Below are 23,912 nucleotides of genomic sequence, written 5' to 3'. Positions count from 1 at the left end.
CTGCTATAAGGGGAGGGGTGAAACAGACTACAAAGAAATACCCTAAGTGGATGTGGGAAGAACCCACATGGCCCAGCAACACCTCCGGGGAGTCCAGGGTGACAGCCCGGTCCCGTGCAGCTGCCAGTCACTGGACACAGCATCTTCTCAATATGTACCCAGTGTGCTGGGCTGTTAGTGTCAGGAACCCATGGACGTGACCTCACTTGGAAATAGGGCCTTTGTATATATAATCAAGGTTAAGAGGAGGCTACACAGGATGACGGTGGACCCTTATGCATAATGAGTGTCCTTTTAAGAGGGACACTGGGGGCCTCCCTGGTGGCACAGTGATTGAGCGCTGGGCTGCGAAGCTGCCCGCGGCCTCTGCAGCGCCGGTTCGATCCCCCACCGGCCAGCGAGGGTCCCACATGGCGTCAGACCTCTCCTGCCACGCCCGCTGCTCCCCTCAGCAGTGAATCTCAGTCTGCCTGTTCTGTTCCCTGCTCTGGCTCTGGTGAATTCTCTCACCCTTCGGCGCTTCTGACTGTACCCAGTACTTGTATAAATAAATAAATAAATAAATCTTTTTAAAAAAAGGGGAGGGACACTGGGACATCGGGACGGATGCTCAGGGAGAATGAGCATCCACAGTGCAGCTATAATCCAAAGAAGCAAGGCCTGCAGCAATGAAGCAACTAAGGTCCTCCCCTGCAGGCTCCAGAGAACTCAGCCCTGCATGCATCCTGCTTTCCAACCTCTAGCTTCCAGAACTGTGAGAGAATACACTTCTGCTGTTAGAAGTCAAGGGTTGGTGCTATTTTGTTACAGCAGAGCAAGGAAACTAATCTACCCAAGAGGCCTTCTGAGCACTCTGATTTCTCTTCCTAGAGGGAAACTGCCAGAATCTTCCAGCAGCCACCAGGGCCTCTTCAACAAGTTTGCATAAGGTCAAATTCATACTGTGTATCCTGACAAGCTGAAAATGTCCACATGTAGCTGCCCAGGGCCTAGCTGGAAATTTATGTCATGATCCCAGCTCTGCACTGAATGTCTCTCCTCACCATTGGCACAGGGAACAAACAGCACATCTGGGGTGGGTGGGAAGATCTGGAAGATGCTACTTTTCCAATTTCTAGACCTAAAACTTCGGAGGCTGCAGAAAGAGGTGCTGATTTCAGGTCAGCACAGTGAAGGCAGAGACTGAAGAACACTGTTCAAGCCATGAAACAAAATACCATCATCAAAATCCACTTAGCTGTTTAATTGTGCGGGGCTCCAGCAGAGCTGGGAACAAGCCGATGGCGGCCATTCCAGCGGGTGGGAGCCAAGTACAGGTCCATTAAGACAGACGTCCTCAACTGGAGCAGAAGAACTACTTCCAAACTTCCCTCCTTGCAACCCCAAGACCTTGCTGGCTCATCTCAGGCTCTCAAATATTTGTTTCCTTCCCCTGTTGCACCGGCTTCGTGTCTGGCTGGCTTCCTGGAGCTCCAAGCTAAAGAAAATTTCACAAGGGTTCATGACTGTGTGTTCAAGATTCTCTCAAGTGAAAAGAAGATATTCAGAGCAAAGGAAGGTGTTTCTATGACGTAGGCTCTCAAAATGAGAGCAAGAGAGGGGTTGGAGAAGGGAATGTGTAGTGTGGAGGCGGGATAAGAGGCATGCAGGAAAGGAACATTTAGAGTGGCATGGCCTAAGAATGTTCCAGAGGACTTGGATTTGAGGATGACATTAGTTAGTGATTATTGAGAGAATGAGGTCAGCACTTAGCAAATGCTTAATCCACACCAGGCACCCAGCTCTCACCCTTGAGTACGTGAGCTCGTGCTCTGTGGTCAGCAAGGCCTACCTTTGCCCTGTGTGCACAAGGAAACAGTGCCTACAGCTTGACGTCTGCTCATCAACACACCACCTTTATTTTATACATCTCCCTTGAGGAGATGTATGAGGAAATTTTACAGATGAGGAAATAGGTACAGAATATGGTAAAAATGGCACCCGGGCCTCGTGTTGTAAAGGGAGGCTGTGGTTGTAGAACCCAGTACTGTTTGTCTCCAAAGCTCCATTCTTGACCTCAGGGTTTATGTTCTCCCATCTGAGAGGAAAGAAAGTCAGCCAAGCGGAAGGGCATGCCCAGAAATACGCGAGACATTTAAAAACAAATACACAAAATACACAGAATGACTACGTCAAAGAAAAGCAACACGAACTCACGCAGGCCCTGGATTTCTTCCGCACAACCGGCGCCACAAAGGAAGCGAGGTTTCACGCTGAGGTGTTTAATGGATGTGGTGTTAAGCCGCAATATTCTCTAGACTCGTATAAGTGCCACTTTGGTTTCCTGAAGCTCCATTTTTTCAGAAGGCTTTTGAAATTCAGCACTCCACAATGACTTACCAGAACCAAGACCTGGCGGAACGGACATCTCATCCATGACAAAGCGGTGTGCCCGAGCAAAAAAGGAGGGCATGACCCTCCCAGGGAGGCTGGGTGATGTGGGAGGGGGCAGTGAGGTGCATAAAGAAAGTCGAGCCAGTCCAAGAATCCCCAGTGGCTTAATTAGTATCCCTGGAAGTAAGTGTATGCGTCTCCTAGGGCTGCCATAACAAACTACCTTTAAGCAACAATATATTTGCTTACATTTTGGAAACCAGAATCTGAGATCAAGGGTCTGCAGGACTAAGTCCCCCTGCCTCTCCCCCAGAGTCTGGGCAGAGTCCTGGCCTGCCTCTCTTCAAGGTGGCAGCTGCAGCTGCTGGCTTTCCTTGGCTTGCAGCTGCATCATTCCAATCTCTGCCCCATTGTCACATGGCCTTCTTCCCTCATCCTTCATACAGGCCCCAGTCATATGGATTAAGGGCCCATCAACACAGGTATCTTAACTAATTGCATCTGCAATTAACCCCGCTTCCAAATAAGGTCATATTCTGGGGCACTTGGACATATCCTTGGGGGAGGGGAGACAAGGGACACAATTCACCCCATAACAATAAGATTCCTACTTTCAAACTGTTAAAGGCAAAAACGGAAGCAGGATGTCTGCGAATGTCATCCTGTTACACAGCTGTGGGACAGCTGTCGCTTGGCTGGATCTGTTTGCTAGGGTTGTTGTAACAAAATACCACAATTGAGTGGCTTCAGCAACTGAAATGTATTATCTCAGAGCTCTGGAGGCCAGACACTTGAAATCACAGAGTCCACAGGGTTGGCTCCTTCTGGGGTTTGGGAGGAAGGAGGTGCTCCAGGTCTGTCTCCTGGGCTTACAGACGGCCATCTTCTCTAGAGTCCTCACACTGTCTTCCCTCTGTGTATGTCTGGGTCCAAACCTTATATAAGGGTGTGGTCATTTTGGAGTAGGGCCAATCCTAGTGACCTCATTTTAATGAACTTGCTGACTTCTGTAAGGCCCCTATTGCCAAATAAGGTGACATTCTGAAATACTGGGGGTTAGGATTTCAACACATGTATCTGGGGAGGGTGAACAAGTCACCCCATGATGATGGCATTGAGCCAATTTTGCTTTCTACACAGCTGAAGAGGAGAATCAAGCCCCACTGTGGCTGCCTCCCACGACTCTCTTATCTAGGTCACAATGTCAGCACTCACCACCCCTTCTCCAAGACAGAGCAGCCTGAGAGGAAGAAAGAAAGGCTATCATCCACTGGAAACTTCCTGATTTCCCGAGGCCCTGTGCATGGAAGCCAACCATTAGCTGCCTTGGGAAATAGCTGCTTGGTAAGGATAATAGGTTTGGTAAGGATAATAACTCAAAATCCAGACTTCTCCTCCCTCATCCCTGCTTACCCCATGGCACCAGATTTAAGCTAAAACAGTACCTGTGGCGCCACCTACAGGCAAAAGACAAGAAAAGGGAGAAAGGGAATGAATTTCTGCCACTGCTTTCCTCCCTTTTTAGGTGATCATTATTTCAAACTTGTCCTCTCAACCTTATCTCACGGATTTATGCCATCACACTAGAGCAATTAGAAGGTGTGCTCAAGGAGTAGGTGGGTACAGTGAAAGCAAATAACACTCAAAATCCCATTTTGCACCTACTTTTCTGTCTCTGGATGAGGAGAGTCATTAAAATGTATGATTTGACAAGGGTTTGAATCTATCCCCATACCCACAACTCCCTCCCTAAGACACACACACACACACACACACACACACACAGGGCCCCGGCAACTTTAAAATTCTACACATGCCTGGTCAAAGATATTGATCAATAATATCATTTTTCAAAGATGACAATGAGCCACCTTGACAAGACTCTCAAGCATGCAAGATCTTTCCCTAATTTGAATAGGACACAGAGAGAGTGCTGGTAAAACCCGACACCAAGCTGGAAAAAAATCTTAAAGCTCTGATTCCAGGTCACTGGAGGGTTCTGGAAACTAGGATTGCCAGTTTCTTGATTACACCAAGTGGCAGTAATTGAACTGCCGTCTCTTAGAAGAAAACTTTTCAGAGACACACAGGACTAAAATCCATTTTAGAAATCATTTCTGTAGAAAAACGTGACAGATGTTTTCGTTTTCTTTTTAAGTAGGTTAGTGGTGACTGCAGTACGATTCCATTCAGCATTCAGAGTAATGCAAACACATGTAGAAAGATAGAAGGACCCAGCAGTGGTGTCTGATGGGGGCAGGTTATGGGGATTGTGGTGTGGGCCAGTGGGCATGCTTCAGCTATGTTCTCTGTGGCTCCTCTCCATGTGTAGACATAACAGTGCCCCCTCACAAGGCTTGGGATCATCTTATGAGGGAATAAAAAGGAAAACTCCAGAGCAGGTGCATCCCAAAGAGGCGCACCACTGCCCTCGCCATAACCAAGCTTTATGGAGGGCCCACATTTTTCTATTTCTGTTACTTTTATTACAAAAAAAAATTATTTGTTTAATATGATGGTTTAGGGTGGCCCACTAACCAAGAACAGAAATGCACTCAAATTATCCTCAAACGAGTGTCCGCTCTTAAAACTCTAAGGAAGAGGGTCTCGAGATCCACCAGGCAGGAAATTTAATGACTCATTCCAGCTGGAATTTATTCTAGTGTGTTAGTAGCGATTTCATAAAGTCAGACATACCACTAATAAATGGGGGTGGGAGAACACTCAGCCTTACTGGATAATTTAAAAAAAATAGAAATTAAAATATAATACCACGCTCAACTATGAACCAGCAACATCTTTTTTCTAAGATACTACCTAAAGCTACCAAGAGTACAATAAATCCTCCCACGTTGCCAGTGAGAAAGCAAGTTGGGGCAGAACACGTGGCAAGTATATATAGAAAAGCTCCTGCCCCCTGATCCAGTACTTTCATTCCCAGAATGTAGCCCAAGACAATTTCTCAGAGCAGGGGACAGTCATGTCCACGCTACATTGACAAGAGCAGATTCTATTTCTAACAGCAAAAAACTGGAAACAAATGTAAATGCCAAAACATGAGTAAATAAAATACATTATGCCAAGTAGAATGGGCTATTTACCTAAGCATTAAAAATTATAAAAAGAAATATGAAAAAACATGGAAAAATGTTGAAATGTTAAAATACACACATATATAAAATTGTACACCCACAATGAGTACAACCAGGAAAAGCCTAAATGAACACCTCCGGATGCCAAGAGCGGTTCTGACAGAGTGTGGGTTCTTTGTGTGATATTGTTTCCCTCTTCCCTGTCCCCCATTTTTATGATATGTAATTTTATTACTTTTATGATTAATAAACTTTCTTCCTGTCTCATGAAAACCTTTCCCCCATCGTGGATACAGACTAGCTTGTGGATACAGACGAGCAGCTCATTACCTCATATCCCACCTCGACCTTTCCTGGCTCTTTTCTCCCCCTATGCAAAGGGCAGAATTCTCTTTTTTCTAGTGTATTATCTTCTAAAGGCCAGAGCCACTTCACAGGGCACCTGAGGACATCACCTCTTGCAGGTGAGAACGAGGGCACCTTCACCTCTCCTCCGCCTGAATATCAAGTTGTTCTGCAGAATCAAAGAAGGCTTTTTTTTTGCTTCCCACCAAGACACAGGTGCTATTCTCTTCCCTTGAAGGAGGCGGCATGGATTTGAAACAGGCCCCTCTCAGAAGCCTCTGGAAAGATGGTGGGGCTGCTACGATGGACACTCAGCCCCACTCAACTGGTCTCTGTCACCCCATTGGGGTCACTTCCTTACCTGGCATGGGCCATCTTGTTCAGCCAAGGTGAAATAGCCAGAGACTTAAACACCCAACAAAAGAACATGACCAAGTCACAGTGCATGTACTTCATGAACCAACAGGTCACCTCACTAGACAACGACGATGAATATGAAATAAGGTAACATGATCAGGGGCCACTAACGTGAAGGAGAAAAGAGCAGGTCACCCAATCGCACGTGCCTGTACAGTCGTTTCTGCAGACGGACCAATAATAGTGCTTCCAACTCACTTACTACATGCAGCACTGCGCCGTGGGCTATATATAGATTAAAATTCACAACATCGTGAGGCATGAGAAGCTTTATTATTCTTGTTTTGGCTAGGAGAGACTAGGACACCAGGCATGAGGGAGTTCAAGAATTGTTATTTAGTGCTCCCAGTGCCTAAGGTTCAGGACATCCTGGGAACCTCCCTAAGATCACAGTATGGGTGCTGGGAGGGTGGAGAAGATGTGGGATTTGGACATAGTCTTTCTGCAGAGCTCATGTCCAAGTCCTCCTCTGGCGGGGAATAGGTAAAAAATTTAAAATGAAAGTAGGATAGGTTTCACAAAAGGAACTTCTTTTTCTTCCCTTCACTGTATAAGTTTTCCAGAATTCTTCTCTTTTGTAATTAAAACATCAAAAAAAGAAGAACAACGGGAAAATGGGTTTCTTATGCATCTGTCTGTATGTATGGTTTTTAAAACTATGTTTTGATCAAGGGATTAAGCCAATGCTAATGATGGTTCCATTACACTTGAGGGTTAAGGGCAGGAAATGAGGAGGAAAAAATGGAGACTAGCCAAGTTAAGCCTGTTCCAAACCAAACCAAACAGCTCCAGGCAGCTGTCTGCACCACCTTTGTTGTTGTTGTTGTTGTTGTTATTATTATTATTATATACTCTCCACAATCTTTCTAGTTTGCACATGAATTCTGAAATCACGGAAGTAGATTGAGAGAGGACACAGTATGTCACAGAATATACCAGTAAATAGCACACAGCTGCTCTTCACAAAGCTGGGAATAAAACTGCAGTCTCAAGTCCCAATCCTGCATTCTTTCACAAACTTATCCTTTGCTGACAGTCCCAGCTCAGCTAAAGCCAATCTGCATTGACTAGAGTTCAAATACACACCATATTCTAAAAATGGCCATCCACATATTTGTAGCATGTTTAAAAATGCTCAAAACTGCACAGAATAGAGAGTTCACACATACTCTCATGTGAAATTCAAATTAAGAACAGTAAATGTCAATATGTTAAATGACAACCGCAGGATAATTTTGAAGCCATGCTAGAAACAGAGGAAGCCAGAAAAAAAGTCACAATTTTTTTTGATTCTTCAAAAATAATAATGCATAATGTATATGGTCTATTCAAAAAAAAAATCACATCCAACAAAGTAAAATAACCCCCAAGAAGACAAATTCTCAACCAAACCCCTCCCCAACAAACTTCTCCAAAGGGCTGGGCAGGAGCAGGGACACTGGGCCCTTCATGGCGCTGGGGCCGTATGGGAGCAGACAGCCTTCCAAGGGGGCACATCGCAAGGGAAGGGGTCTGGCTCCGAACCCAGGGCTCCTTCCCATGAGTCAACAGACTGGGACTCAAATTCCCGTAAGAGTGATGTTAAAAGTTCAAATTATCATCTCTCCTCACTCATTTCCTCAGTTGGCGTCCAGAAGATGAAAAGTCAGCATGCAGAATTCTCCTGCCAGAGAGGCCCCCTGGCCTGGTGCCCAAAGCCCACAGCAGAGCCAGGAACCACGTGGCCTCAAGAAAGTGACCCACTAGAGGCCTTGGCCCAGCTCTCCACCTGCCAGGGCACCATGGCCAAGCTCACTCTGTGGTGCTACCTATGTTCCAGCGAGCACAAGAAATTGTCCTCCATGGAGCAAAAATCATTATCATTTGACAGCCTGGACGCCCCTCAACTCACACCCCAGGTGCCTCCCTTTGCTCCTAGATTACCACTAACCCAAGTCTCATGCCTATTATACAGGTTGAAGAAGAAGGGCAGAGAGGGACAAAGACACACCCAGGCCTGTCCTGAAGTTGCCCATTTGAAGATGATGACCAGGCCACGCCATGTGGACAGAGAAAAGGGCACATGCAAGCAGAATACAGTTAAGCCTTGAACAACACATGGGTGAGAGATGGTGACAGGCAAAAAACACTGCATATAACCTTTGACTCCCCCAAACTTAACCATAGTCAGCCCTTGATTGCAAGGGGAACTGTTGTCTGGATCCCCCACCATTATACCAAAATGCACAGATGTTCCAGGTCCTTTATAGTGGGCCCACTGACATTCGCAGGTGGCTGAATCCCTGAATTTGGAATCCATGCAAGCCCAGCTCACCCGCCTGCCACAGCAGAGTCTGCAGGACCCACCCCACACCCACACCCCCAGTCCAGGCCCGGTCACTCACGGCACTCCTTCTCGTCGCTCTTGTCAAAGCAGTCGGGAAGCCCGTCGCACTGCCAGGCGCCGGGGATGCACCTGCCGTTGCTGCACATGAAGTTGCCAGGAATGTTGCACTCGTTGGTGAAGTTGTTCCCAGGGAGCAGCTGGCTCTCTATGGGAGAGAGAGACAGGGGGTCAGACCGTGAGGCCGTGCCAGCAAGGACCCGAGGCTCACGGGTGGAAGGGCTCCTGATCCTCATGGTTGTATAAGGGAGACTTTTGGGTTGGAGCCATCACTCCTCCGGGCCTGTTTCCTCATCTGTGAGATGGACTGATAAGCTCTGTACTAAATGGAGAAATATTGGGAAAGTCCTTATCAGGTGCCTGGCACAAAATAGGTTGGGCTTTTTTTCTTTCTTTCTCCATCAAAAAGATCAGTTGTAAGATCGAAACCTTCTTTCCCGTTCATCAGCAGTGACTAAGAATGGAGGTTCCAGGACCAGTGACCCAATGTTCCCATCAGTGGGAACCGTGGGCTCTTTGCAGGCGTCTGACCTGTGGCCCTACAAGCACAGACTCCATAACACGGGTCCAGTTGGCAGGAATACTGGGATATGACTTCACTTTAGGAAATAGGAGTCTTGCGCATAAAACTGACCTGCCCGAGGTCGCAAAGAGAGGGCAGGCCAAGCTAGAGCTTATCTCAGATCTTCTAACCTCCAAGAAGGCACCCAGGTCACTGAACTGCATGCCAGAAGTTGCTGGAGGTTTAGGACCGAGTCCCAAGGTTTAGATTCAGCTCCACTGAATACAGTCAGTAAATGGTGCCACCAACTCAGGCTGAAAGCTAACAGGCCAAGCCGAGGTTGTGTAGGCAGGGTGTGCTGGATACACCTGCCACTGGACCCTGGGGGCAGATTTTCAAGGGAGCCAGAATCTAACTGGTCTGGGCTAATGGAATCAATGGCTGGGAGACAACGAATATCTCTTTCTTGGGGAGGGCTAAGGGGGGAAGACCAGTCCCTCAGCAAGCACAGCTTCAGGGCTCCCTCCTGAGTTGTCAATAAGTTATTGAACTTATTGAACTGCTTGAAGTCCAATAACTTCAAGCGGTTATAGAATATTTATGACCAGATCCTTAGACAAGGGCCCTACTGATGCAGAGATGAAAGCTAAGACTCCTCCTTTCTGGCTGGAAAGGCAGCAAGTGCACTAAAGATTCCATTTCCATGCAACAAGAGGGTGTCTCCCAGGCGAGGAGAGGGAAGGCAGGGTCCATGATCCCCTTCCGCAAGCTTTGCTGGGGAGAAGCTTCTCTCGCTCTGAACATTCAGGGCCCCAACATTACATCTTTCATGCACTGTCCCTTATATGTGCACCTCTTCTCACTGGAATGTCCCTCAGCATGTGGATCACCTAGTATCTCCCTGCACACCCTTTAGCACAGACTTTTTATGTTGCACTCCCTCTCTGAGATTCCCTGGCTTCTCCAAGCAGAAATGAGCACTTTCTCTGCAGCACAGCCTAGGTACTTCTGGGCGATACTGAAAATATTTTGCAGCAACCAAATGGAAAGGGCCCAGCACAAGGCCAGCACAAGTGGGATCACATCAACCCAGTGCCATGGTGTTCCTTGCAGACCCACTCCCCATTGTACTGAATTAATAATGTCTGCGCATGTCTCCCTACTGAAAATGAGCTTTCAGAGTTCACTGGGAAAATTCTAAGAGAGAATCCAGAGAGGCCTCAGTCTGTCCCACTACCCATATCGGCACCCTATAAATGCCCCTTGTCCCAGTGCCATTCCATCACCCCGCAAACATGCTCGTGACCACTGCTCCAGCCACGACTCCAGCCCAGGTCACTACTGTCTCTTACTGAGATTACAGCCACAGTCCCCCAATGTGGCCTTCCCATATCCCGAGTCCCTCCTGTGGCCAGTGAGACCTCGCTACACGATCATGACTCTTCCTTTCTTTACAAAGTCACTGAATGGCTCCCCATTACTCTTAGGATAAAGTTGAAATTCACGGCATTAAAAAAGGGCTCCAGGTAAAAGGTGGCATTTGTGGGAGACACAGATAGATACACGAAAAGGGAAAATAAGTCCTCCCTCTTATCTACCAGTGAATCTCTTGCTTTTCTCAGGCCTAGAGAACAGTGTCGGCAAACACCACGCAGGAGGCTCAGTCCATGAGCAGGAGGCAATGGGATAAAAAGGCACACAGCTCTGGCTACGAGGACCCGCAAATGTGCTATGCCCCATTCTACCCGTTTTCCTACTAAGTCGGACACCCCAGGTCATGGGACTGTCCACTGAGCCCAGATGCAGTACCAGAATCCCTCCCAAGACCCCCACCCCTGAGAACACAAAACCTACCCCCATCCCTGGGGAGAGCAGATGCCATAGGGGGGATGACAGGCGTCCAGGACAATAGTCAGGTGCTGGATCCCTGCCAGACACAAAAGGCTGAATCCAGAAAACACACACATTCCAGCGAGCCCCACCAGCAAGCAGGCAACTCTCCAGGGCTCCAAGAAAGGAGCTGTCACTCTGTTTGGTTTGGAAATCACTCACACGTGCTTTTGTAGCGCCAGCTCCTCCAAGGCGAGCCCCCTGGAAAAGTCACTACAACTGTGAAATCTTGTTCTGATAAACAGATTTCCGGAGCCAGAAAATTGGCCAGATTAGATTCCAAGGAGCTGGCTCTGCGAGTCAGCAGGCAGGCGGCACATGGTCCTGACGGATGAAAGGGTGTGAGGCAGAGACTAAACACCACGTCTGCTGCACGCAGGTGGTCCCGCCAGCCGCGGGCTCCAAGTGCTTTTCCGGCAGGACCGGGGTCCCTGGGGCCTGGTGAATGACAACACAGAGGCACCAGCTCTGAGTTCTACTGAGCAATTCCTCCACCATTGAATGGGGAGTTTAGGAGATGGGAACAGGTAGTCAATTAGGATCAGGGAGCTCCAAGCCCATTTATCAATATGAGTAAGAATCGGTGGGAAACAGGGAGGTTCCCCAAGTCCAGGTATCCTAAACCCACCTATCACACCAAACGAGAAACAAATGATGGGAATCTGGGCACCCCGCCCCCCAACACAGTAAAAAGTGGAATGTTCAGAACATGCACAGTAACACAAATCCAAAGCAATGAACCAAAGCCCGTCTCGGGAAGGCAGGCCAGGTAATGTGGGAAACCTCAGAGGGCCCTGGTAACCTAGGAGGTCCTGTGGGCCCCAGTCAATCCATGAGAGATACAACTTGGAAACATCCAAAACCAAGCCCCTACCCCTTGCCAACTATACCCATATAAGCACCTACTTCTTGCTCCCTCAGAGGCTCCCCACTCGAGACCCTTCTCTGCTAGAGAGCTTTCCTGTCCTGCCTCTTATCTACCAGTAAATCTTTTGCTTTTCTGTATGACTCTGGTTTCAATGTTGAATTATTTCCCTGCCAAAGACAAGAAGAACCAAGAGAGAGAGCTCGCCTGGTGTCTTCGACTCCAGGCCTGGTGTCCTCAGCTCCAGGCCTGCTCCCAAAACCCCCATTCAGTAGAAGAGGTCACAGAGCCTCAGGGAAGTGACAATAGTGTCAAACTCAAAAGCCCAAGGAGTAACCAAAGCAGAGAGGTTAAATCCTGTTGATTTTATCTTCAAAAATCTTCCTCAAACCCACCAACTGTGTCTCACCAAACTGGCAGTGGCCATTCCCGGCTGCCCTCGCCAATCCACTGGTTCTCAAAAGGGGGCACTTGTGCCCTCCAGGGGATCTCTGGAGACCACTGGTTATGGTACCTAGTGGCAGAAGCCAGGGATGCTGTCCTACATCCACAATCAACAACACAGAGACTGAAATGGCAACGGGACCGTGGTGGAGACACTCCGACATAAACCAACCTCCTAACACTCGCTTCTCACCACCCCCAGCTCTTTCTCCACACAGCAGAGAGAGGTTTTTTAATGTCCCTGGTGCCTTTATAATAAATCTGAAACTCCTGTCATGGATGACAAGGCCCAGCAGGACCCAGCCCCTGCCTACCACTGCCACCTCCTTTGCAACCACCTCCTCAAACACAAATGTCCTCCCTGCGGTGGGGCCTCCCGCATGCTGCTTCCTGGCCCTGATGCTTCCACCCTCTTTTCACCCAGTGTTTTGTGTTCGATGGGTTGAGCTCTCTCACCTGCCTCCCAAACCCCAAATTATATGGGGAAGCCCTAAACCCTGGTATCTCAGAATATGACTGCATTTGGAGACAGGACCTTTAAAGAAGATTAAGTGAGGGCTGCCCTGGTGGTGCAGGTGGTTAAGCACAGCACCGTAAACCTGTCCGCAGCCTCTGCAGTGCTGGTTGGATCCCGGCTGCCCGGAGAGGGTCCCACATGACACAGCAGACCTCTCCTGTCTCGCCCACTGCTCCCCTCAGCAGTGTATTTCAGTCAGTCTGCCTGTTCTGCTCCCTGCTCTGTCTCTGGTGAATCCTCTTACCCTCCCGCACGTCTGGCCTGTACCCCAGTTCTTGTATGCATGAATAAATAAATCTTAAAAAAAAAGTAAACAAATAAAAAAGAAAAAAAGAAAAACAAAACAGAAATCTCAGAACACACACACAAAAGAAGAGATTAACTGAAAATGAGGTTATTCAGGTGAGGCCTAAGCCAGTGTGACTGGTGTCCTTATAAAAGAGATGAAGGTCACACAGGTACAGAGACACAGGGATAAGACACCTGCAAGCCAAGGAGAGAGGCTTCAGAAGAAACCGGTGCTGATCCCACCCCATGTCACACTTCTAAGCATCTGGAACTGCGAGGAAATAAACGTCTGTTGTTTAAGCCATCCAGTCTGTGGCAGTTTGTTTTGGAAGCCCTAGTGAACTAATACATCCGGCTAATCTCATTCACCTTTTGGACCTGGGCTTTTTATCACTTTGTCTGAGATCCCTGTTGACACCCAACCTAAAGCAGCCTCCCTTTTTCATCCTGATAGCATCTTGCCTTTTCTCTTATCCCAAGGTGGGCTTGCTGATTTATCTGGGCTCCCCACTAGACGGCATGCTCCCTGAAAGCAGAGCTGTCTCATTCCACTTTGTATCCCTGGCACCTGCTGTTCAGGAGATTTCCCAATAAATACTTGTGTCTGCTCTAAGAAGAAAACCAAGTGCTCGGGTCCTGGTCGATCCCCAGCTCCCATACTCTTCCTTGGAAAGTTCCATCTACTTCTTGCTTCCTCTCCCTAGCAGATGAGTAGAATCTGTACATACGTAGTTAAAATAAGGGACATGGGGATATCTGGATTAGTGCAAGTAAATTACTACCCTGTCGGCTTTAAAAGAGGTTAGAAATCTTTTCAGGCCGACAGCAGAACTTTCTAGTGGCTGAAATATTTAACCCACCTCATTGTCTTGGGACACATTTAGATTCCAAAAAAGACAAGCATTAGCACGAAGTTGGCTAGCTGAGGTTTCTCCTCCTTCCTTTTCTTTTTTTCATTAAGCTGAAAAATGAAAAAGAGTTGCCCATTTTCACTGCAATACATCACTTACTTAAAATAACTACACCATCTGCACCAGGAATGAGAAAAAAAAAAGTCCAAGTCCTCCCCCATTGGGCAAAAGCAAACAGCCTGCTGCAACAGCTTCTTCCAAAATTTTTGGCACCCACAAATTTATATTTGATGAGGGGGGCCAAAACAGGGGCAACTGCAAAAAATGCAGACAGCTGCTGCATTCCACTGAACTCTCCTTCTGGAACATGCTGTTAGTAGTGGTGACTGTTCCAGCTGAGAAATGGGAATTGTATTCTACCCTTTGGAGTCCTCCACATTTTCCTCTCTCCCTCTGTTGATCCCCCCATTAGGGATATCCCTGTTCGTGATGCAATACAGAATTGACATCTGCAAACCATTCACAGGCCATTACTTACAGATTTCTTCCCATTTGCCTGAGTTTTTATCTTCTGCTTCCTGACATAACAGTTAGCAGGCCCAGTAAACAACAAAGCAAGACACACAAACATAAGTACAGTTGCCCATCAGCTCAGCATGCCATTTTGGAGATCTCAAATAGATCTTCCCTAAAACCTACCTGGAGAGTTAACACACCTCTTCCCACTGCCTCGTGCCAACAACCATCATGTTACGAGGCCACTAAAAACAACCATCTGTTTTCCCTTCGCCTCAATTCTTCAAAAGCACACAGACGTTCCGTGTCCAGGCGCGTGTCTAGTACCAAGTCTTTCAGTAATATGTTTGCAAACATCCCTAGAAAATCCCCAGAGGTCCTTTTGACTCCAGACTGCTCTGCCCGGTGGCATCATTGTGGGCCAGAACCAGAGTCGTCTGTGCTGAGGACTTCCCAGAGCCATCCGGCTCTCATCAGACAGCTTCCTGCTCGAGCTCTGCTCTGGGAATCGTGGATGTCTGAGCCTGGCGTGTGGACATGCCTCTGGCTCCAAGCACCTGAGCTGAGCCAGGACTTCAGCTCTGTCTAGACTCTGCCCCCGCCCTGCCCTGGAACCTCATTCTAGAAGCCCCATCCAGCACTGACCCATCTGTTCCAGGCAGATACACAGCCCAGGAAAGTTAGTGAGAAGGTAGGAAATGACCAAGGGGTTCAGGCCAGCACTGCTAAGCCTTGGCACTCATATCCACACTGTCTGTGCCCCTAAAGGAAGACAATGTGTAATTCTGCTGCAGGAACACTTCGTAGTTGGTCGTCACCTGGGCAGTGAGTGAGCCTAACTGTCCGCCCAGCATCTGCACCTCACAGAACTTCTTGTCTTTGCTTCTCCCATGGAGTGCAGAGTAGCAACCGTTACAAAATGATAAATGCTTTGTTTCCTTCTCAAAATGAGTTAGCAAAGAAGGCCAATGGCTAGTGTTAATGAGGCAAGCAAAGAGAAAGTGAAGAGGTCTCAGAAAAGGACAGTTCTTCACCAGGAAATAGCTTTATAAATTATTTTTGTTCTGTATTATAGCCTCATTAAGGGCCCGAAGCTGTTACTTACATTTTTTAGTTATGCTTCATTGCATTTCATGAGAAAAATTATGTCAGAGCAGCATTAAAGTCTTGGGGATTTGCGGACTCGTCAGAGGCAGTCCTGGCAAGGTCCAAGGTCCACCGCTCTGTGGGCCAGACAGCAACACTGGAGGATGTTAGTCCTCAGGATTCTGACCCCCAAAGGGAATCACCATGTCCCATCCCACCCCGGTGGTCCCGATCCTTCCTTACATTACTTTTCACAGCCCTGAAGAAATTGATCATTATTGACTTTACACTAGGTAAGATCCAACATCCACTGTTAACACGTGGCAGGAGTTTAGCATCAGTTTCCCTTTACTTCTTTCAATAGCCCTTTTTGCAGATGGGGACAATGGAATGAAAGAAGCAACCTGCTCAAGGTCACCAGCTAGAACAGGAGTCTGCAAATGTCTTCAGGGTCAGTAATAAATATTTTGGCTGTGCAGGCCAGAAGGCCAAGTTAAAGATATTATGATGGTATTGTGTAGATACATAAAATTTAAGATATTATCATAATAATTGAGAATAATATTCTGTAATACAGGCCTGTTGATGAGAAACATGGAGTTATTTTCTGAGGGGGTCAGGCAGGTAGCATTTCACTTGACTAAGGTTCAAAGATAGTGTTCCTGATCAGCAAAATCTATTGCCAAGGTTTAATTCTTTTTTTCTTAGTCATTAAAAGATGTAAAAGCTATACTTAGCTCAGGGACTGGGTGGCTGACTTTGACCCTTAGGCCACAGATTACCAACTCCTGGGCTAGAAGAGACAGGTATACTTAGAAAAACAAAAAAGCAAAGACACCAGATACAAAGGCACTTCTTTGTCCCATCACATCACTGTATTCTGAAATGGTCCCAGTGGCTCAGTGGTCACTCTCCCCACCACAAAGGCAGGGGGTCTGGCTGTCCTGTTTCAGTCTGTGTCCCCAGCAACTTGCAAGTGCCAGGTACCACCCCCCCATCCCGCCACCAGATACCCTGTAAAATGCCTGCCAACCGAATGAGTAAGGGAATAGAACCTGATGACTCCTAGGGGCCCTGCCAGTTCTGACCTGCAAGTTCTGTGAGTTTATTTAAACCTGACTTGAGCGCACTCATACTTCTGTGCAAAATACAATGGTAGGTGAGCTTGGGTCTGCAGAGTACTCTGAGCTCCTAGGAGCAGCAGAAGTGAAGGGTTTCTGGATGAACTTCCTTGAGCCCTCCTCACACAACCATGCTCTCACCAAGAGCTGGCCTCCCATCAGGCCTGCAGCAGGACCAAGCCCCAAGTGCCTGCTGTCTTTCAGCTCCAATCAGCAGTAGCAGCAGCCGGCAGAAAGTGAGCATGAGGCAGTGAAGCTAAACTGAAGGATGAGAGCAGGAGAGCTTAATGACCAATTTTATCAGGTTTGCAGATAAGCCAGGCCTATCAACTCCACACTTCAGCACCTCTCAGAAACAGCCTCAGGGTCAAGTAGGACTGTGTTCTGACCCCAAGTTCAAGTCTGCCCCCCTGCCTGTGCCCTGCCCAGGGAGCCTGCAACAGCTACTCACCAGAAAACATTCTCAGCTCACCTCAGATACATGCAGGCACCATGTATGTGACATACCAGACCAAGCCAAGGCACAAGAACAAAAAAGCAAAATGAGCTTCATTTAAGACCACCAAAGACCAGCTCAGGCTAAGGAAGAATTTCTGAAATAAGATGCTAAAAAAAAAAAAAAGCATGGGTAATGAAGTTGGTAATGAAGTTGGTGCAAGTGGTTAAGAAGTCATGTGCAGCCGCTGCGGCATAAGTTCGATCCCTGGCCAGGGATCTACCCACATGGCGCAGCAGACCTCTCCTGTCTCCTGGCTGCTCCCCTCAGCAGTGTATTTCAGTCAGTTTACCTATTCTGCTCCCCACTCTGTCTCTGATGAATCCTTCTCTCTCTCTCTCTCTCTCTCTCTCTCTCTCTCTCTCTCTCACACACACACACACACACACACACACACACACACACACACCTCTGGCCTACACCCCAGCTCTTCTATACATAAGTTAAATAAATCTTTAAAAAAGATAAGGCATTAACCTAACTGGAAGACAGTATCTGCTTCTACTATATATATAATCCACAAACGCTCCTATTTAGGATTATTTTAGCAGACTATAAGAAAACTCAGGCAACCCAACAGATATTACCAAGTACTTTCAGCTATGAGAAAAGTTCTGAGGAGTCACTTAATATATACTCAAACTCAGTTGCCACCAAAAGAGAACATGGAAGTTCTCTTTCTTACCGATTAGACTTGCAAAAATTGGAATTCTGATATTCTCCAGTGGGAGAGGATGTGAACCAACAGGAATCACACTGCCCATGGTGGATGCTTCTGAAAGAGCCGCCTGGCAACTCCGAGTGAGGCTGAAGACATTCCTACCCTGTGAACCAGCTAACTCTGTCCCGTTGCATACCCCAGACCTGGGGAAACGTGCAGAAGGTGGCAGCAAGGGAACGTTCACCACAAGATGGCAAGACAAACTAAATGCTCATCAAAAGGAGAGTGGATGAAAAATTGGGGTACACCCACACAATGGAACACCACCCAGAGCTCTGATTTAACAAACTGGGGTGGAGTGAATCAACATGGATACATCTACGGAAAGCTTAGGAAAAATGGCAAATGACAGACAGCACTTATATCAAGACTGAAAAATAGTCTTTTCGGGCCTCCCCGGTGGCGCAGCGGGTTGAGCGCAGCTCTGTGAAGCTGTCCGCAGCCTCCTGGCCGGTGGGCAAGAATCCCACATGGCGAGGCAAACCTCTCCTGTCTCACCCGCTGCTCCCCTCAGCAGTGCTTTCAGTCCGTCTGCCTGTTCTGCTCCCCGCTCTGACTCTGGTGAATCCTCTCACCCTCCTGCGACTCTGGCCTGTTCCCCAGCTCTTGTATAAATAAAAATAAATCTTTAAAAAAAAAAAATACAGTCTTTTCATGGGTGCACACAGATGTAAGTGGATTTCTGAAAATATTCATCCAGGACAGTGGTGACCTTGTGGATAATAAAGAACGCAAGTAACTTTCACTGTAAGATTCGTTTCTTTAAAACCAAGGCAAGCATGACCAAATATGAGGGATCAGTGGAGCCAGAAGGAAGACACGCTGGTTTTCTCTGGGTTATTCTTGGTGCCTTTTGTCTACCACTTTAAAAATATTTCATTAATGGCATTCACTATAAAGATAAAAATTATGCTATTTGAGAATAATCTATGAAAGACATACGGGGCTGTTTACATGAATATTTTAGCTTCAAACACCCCATCAACTGTGAAAGGATGAGCGATAAAGGGGCAGGTGTCACATGGGGAAAAAGAGCAAATGCAAAGCATTCACCTGGGAGATTCGGTCTATTATGAACTCTTCATTTTTTGAAAGGCAGCCACAGTTGCAGAGTAGAAATGGATTGTGCAGGAAAAAAAAATAAACACAACTCCTAAGATAAATTTACCCACCCAACTTTTGAAGCTGTGACATTCCAAAAATAAAAATAGCCAGGCCTAGCAGAAGGTCAGATATATTTTAAATGCTAACTCCTTGTGAAGTCAGGGTGGGGAGGGCCACTATAAGGCTGTCTTTCTCAGAATAGTTCATGCCATCTGCCTCTTCACCCCTCACCATGGGGCTATAGGCAGCTGAGCAAACAGGGGGATGGGGTGTGGGCAGTTGGGGCAGCAGGGCTGTGATTTGATTCAAATGACTGTAACAAGCTGTGTGACTCCAGTCAAGTGAGTTACTCTCTCTGAGCTTCCAATCTCCAGTTGTAAAACCGGGGTCACTCCCCTGGCAGAGTTGCTAAGGACAGAGATAGAATAGCTGTACATGTAACAGACATAGGGAAAAAGTAAATAGAAGAGGTGGTGTGTACCTGGGATTCAATAAGAATTGAATTCAGTATTTGTAATTCCCTCCTCCCTTCACACATTCTCTCTGACTCTCCCCAGATCGCTGTTGCTCTCAGTGGTGCTCAGAGGATACTGGTGCCTCTTCTCTCCCTGCCTTCCAGCAATGGTCCACCTGGGCAGGCAGAGCTTGCCTGAGTTCATTGGTCACTTAGGTCCAAACAAGCAGACTTTAGGGACAGACACCAGATTTTAAGAACACAGACAAGGAGCTCGCAGCATAAGCTGCTGTGTGCCTTCCAACACGCAGCAGCCTCTGTCCCTTTATTCCTAAGAAATAACTCACCCTCTTGAATCATTCTTAGGGCTCTGAAACAGAGGTCAAGGCATCAATGTGAACCAACCTGCCCCCAAAAAACATGGTTATGAAGCAGGAGAAAAGAGAAAGGCACATGCCATCCACCCCAGGATCTGAGGGAGTTGCTCCACCTCCCTGGGCCTCATTTCCCCAGGTACAAAGTAAGGCAGTAATAGATGTTGTTCTAGTTCTTTCCAACAGTCAACCAGCTCCTTCTTATTTCTGTGGACACACACCCCGTACCACAGCAGGCAGGCAAACACTTATTACTTGCCCATCCTCCATAAGGTCTTTGTCCTTCATTTAAAAATAATGGCCCGGATTTAGGCAGAGCTCTTCCTTCAAAGAATTGAAAGCATCCCTGCAAGGCAGGTACTGAAGGCAGTTCCTCCTTTTTAAGTACAGAGAGAGCAGGACCTAGAGATCAACCAGCCTGTCAAAAGCAGGGCTGGAGCAGCCAGAGAAGCCGGGGTTTCCAGCCCCTGGACAACGCCAGATTCTATTTAGAACTCCCACTGCCCCCTCATCCACACAGGGACGCCTGGCCCATGCTCTCCTCTGACAGGAGAAAATAATGTGCCAAGGGGCGGCCAGCAGACCTGGCTCCTGTCCCCACGGATCCGGGGCCTCTCTGGTTCACTTGGATTATCCATAATCTTCTATCATGTCTCAGCAAATGAACCATTGTTCGGCTTATCACTTCTGATTAGGAGAGGAACTGTGCCAAGGGAATCAAAAACACGGGCCTGCCACCACCAAGCCAGGCGGGAATATGTATTAGCCAGAGAGTCTTTTTAAATTTTCTTAAGTAGCTTAATCCATTAAACCGGTCCACCCCGTTTTCACAACCTGCTCACGAGGGCATCCTCCCTGGGCGCTGAATGTGACGAGGGGCCCTCCATCATGAGGAATTAGCTGACTTCTAGAGTAAATGACGTTTGCACATGTAACAAGTGCCCGAGTTGAGCAGTATTTACTGCTGGAGCCCCCAAGTCAGTGTGCAAGTCTGAAGGAGCACAGCTTTCAGAGGGAGTAATTTAGCTTTGCAAGGAACCTGTCAGATTTGCTAAATCAAAGGTCTGAAACTGTGTAGACAAACTTGTTTGGATTTTCCAAACTGGAAAGGGTAGATTATGACAGTGCAAAAAACAAAGCAAATAAAAGAGGGATTTCAGAGTTCTCACTGAGGTCAGTCAGGAGTTCACAAACTATGAATTCTAAATCCATGCTGCTTCCAAGCTCAGGGACTGGGGTAAACCCTCTGTGCCTCAGTTTCCTCCTCTATAAAATGGAGATGGATCAAAAGCAACCCTGACAAGCTCCCTCAGTTCACCAAGGGGCTGTTTCTTCACATAATCACAGGCCTGGAAACATGAGTCTAATTGTGTGTCACTCACACCAGAAAAACTCTTAAGGAAAAAGAAAAAAGTACTAAAAATTCAGTGGACACTTCCAGAATTATCATACATTTTATAAGACAGCACACAGATAGAGGCCATAGATTAGCCAGAGTTCATTTGTTAAAGGTATTATTACCCACTATTAAAGAATTGCTGTTATATAAAGACTAGATGTAATGTAGGCACATAATATGTCATTACACAAGACATACCATTATAATGTAGTTACATGATTAATAATTAAAGGAAGGGTGATCTGAAGTGTAAAAGGACCCACCTTGAATGAAAAACAATAGAATCCTAGCATCTGAGACAGGAGGTCGGGAGACGGGCTGCTCATTACAGTGTGATTGTTCAGAGCATAGAACGGCCCCACGACGTGGCTTGTCTAGGTTACCCTGTGCTCTCTGCTAACAGGGCACCACGTCAGTGGAAAGAAGTGAAAGGCTTGATGAACGCCAAAACCATAAAGAACCTTCAAACAGATTCAGACCCGATTGCCTGTGGGATCCTCAATCCACTGACACCCAGTAGGTGCAGTTCCCTTTATTGAATCTATGCTCACAAGGTCACCAGTGGCCCCCAAACTTCCTAACTTCTGCATCCAAAGGTTACTTTTCAGTTTTCACCATAAGCACAATTCTGCTGCCTTGGACCAAAGAGACCATCCCCTCCTTCTGAAAATCCATATCCAACCCCCACCCCCCACACACCTTTTGTCCTCAGTCACACTGGAGACTCCTCTTTCTCCAACCATCCCTCACCAGCCTTCAGAGCTCTGCTGGAGTGATAGATACAATACACCTCCCGGGTACATACAGTACTCCTTCCCCAAAAAGCCACCTCATCGTCCATTGGGCTCCATCTCCAACTCAGCTCTCTTCCCAGTTACCCCATGCTCCACCCACAAATGTACACTTCCATCACCTACTGCCCCAGAAACTTCTATCCCCAACATAAAGCCAGCATGTACAAAACAGAGCTTTGGGTTTTCTTCTAAACCTCTCCTCCTGCATCCATGGGTGTTCCAGTTGGTAGAACCACCAACCACCTTCTCCCTGACCCCACTCCCATCAGTGCTAAACATCTCCCACATCTATCTTTCCTTGCCATCCACCGTAGCACTCACAACCCCAGTACTAATCCTTCTATTTCCCAGATGATGTCTTGACCTCTAAAAGGCTTCCTTTGTACAATTGTAGGCAAATCTGACACCGCATGGAGTTTCAAATCCTCCCATGGCTCCCATCCAATGAAGGGCAAGACCAGTAATTGGGGAATCAGCACAGGGGACCTGTGTAGAACTTATACAAACCTCTACCTCTTCACTTATCATGATGCTCCACTGTGTGTGCACCTGTCTTCCTATGAAACTTCAGGGGCAACTTTACACAAGAGGAGGGAATGTGTCCTAAGGTAGCCCAGAGCCAAGGATAGAATGTTTGCTGAAATGAATTGATGGAGACAGAGGGATAAAGGATGTGGGCGAATGGAAATATGGATGGTTGCTTCTTTGGGCTATAATGTTATGAAAAGTATTTCACCAGACATTTTGTGGACTCTCCCTACAAGTTAGGATTATTCTTCAGTTTCTGTGGGGAGTCCACATTTGTACGCAGCTAAAGATTTATGGAAGGAAAATATATTTCTTCATGCTGAGAAAACAGTTTGATCAGAACTTGATTTTTTGTAAAACAGAGGGGGCGGGAACTCAAAATGTTTTTTATTCATATTATTATTTTCATACTTCAGAAGTGCATGGAGCCTGGAATTTTCTACAGTGCAATCTTCATCTATGAATTAAACTGAGTAATCCTCTTTTTAAATTGAAATAACATTGCACTATAACATTATATAAACTTCACATGAGTTCAAAAGGATACCTGCACCCCCATGTTTATTGCAGCACTATTGATATAGGTAAGATATGGAAACAACACAAATGCCCCAAAATAGATGAATGGATCAAGAAGATGGGGCATATATACATGATGGGATACTATTTAGCAACCAGATAAGATAAACTCATGCCATTTGCAGCAACATGGACGGAGCTGGATGAGATTATGCTCAGTGAAATAAGCCAGAAAAAAAAAAAAAAAGAAAAATATTGGATGGTTTCACTTATACGAGGAATATAGGAAAACCAAATAAAGGATCAGGAAAAGATAATATTAATAAATAAACAAAATTAATAGGCAACTATAAATCAGAGACATTCTGCAGGGGAGGGCGAGGGATTAAAATAGGAGGGAAGAGCATAAGCGACTATCGTGATGGTGCTTGGGTGAATTAGTGGTGGGGATTTTACAGGGAATACACTTGAGAGGAGAAACCAAACACTGTACAAAAATGAACAATGATGTAAAATATACACAAATAAGTAAATTTAAAAAATTACGTAAGTTTCAGGTGTGCCTCACTGAGAATCAACATGTATAGATACATTAAGGCCACCACTCAAAGTCCAACTCTATCCTCCACCATACGATGGCTCCCCTTTTACCCAATTTATCCATCCTATTTCCCCCTTCCCTTCTCAGTAACCACTAATTGGTCTTATAGTCCAAAAGTTGGTTTTTCTTTAATTTAGTTCATCTGTTTGTTTTCTCTATATACCACAATTGAGTGGTGAATAATTCTTCATGCCTCAAATAAAACAACTCAAGTATAACCTAATGCTTTAGA

The 23,912-nt window shown here is 46.6% G+C and overlaps 1 protein-coding gene across 2 annotated transcripts in view; it reads right to left on the bottom strand.

The window, feature by feature from the left end:
- LOC119255360 (low-density lipoprotein receptor class A domain-containing protein 3) overlaps positions 1-23,912 on the bottom strand; it is a 140,840-nt gene that overhangs the window by 51,743 nt on the left and 65,185 nt on the right. For both annotated transcript variants that reach the window (XM_054699269.1, XM_054699270.1), the window contains exon 2: positions 8,612-8,758. In XM_054699269.1, coding sequence (XP_054555244.1) covers positions 8,612-8,758 — 147 coding nt within the window. The remainder of the gene's footprint in view (positions 1-8,611; positions 8,759-23,912) is intronic.

The sequence above is a fragment of the Talpa occidentalis genome, unplaced genomic scaffold (genome assembly GCF_014898055.3).
Source record: "Talpa occidentalis isolate TD23 unplaced genomic scaffold, MPIMG_talOcc4v2.1 talOcc4.3, whole genome shotgun sequence".
Taxonomy (NCBI): domain Eukaryota; kingdom Metazoa; phylum Chordata; class Mammalia; order Eulipotyphla; family Talpidae; genus Talpa; species Talpa occidentalis.
Note: the sequence above shows the minus strand (reverse complement) of the source record. Positions and strands in the feature narration are given on the sequence as shown.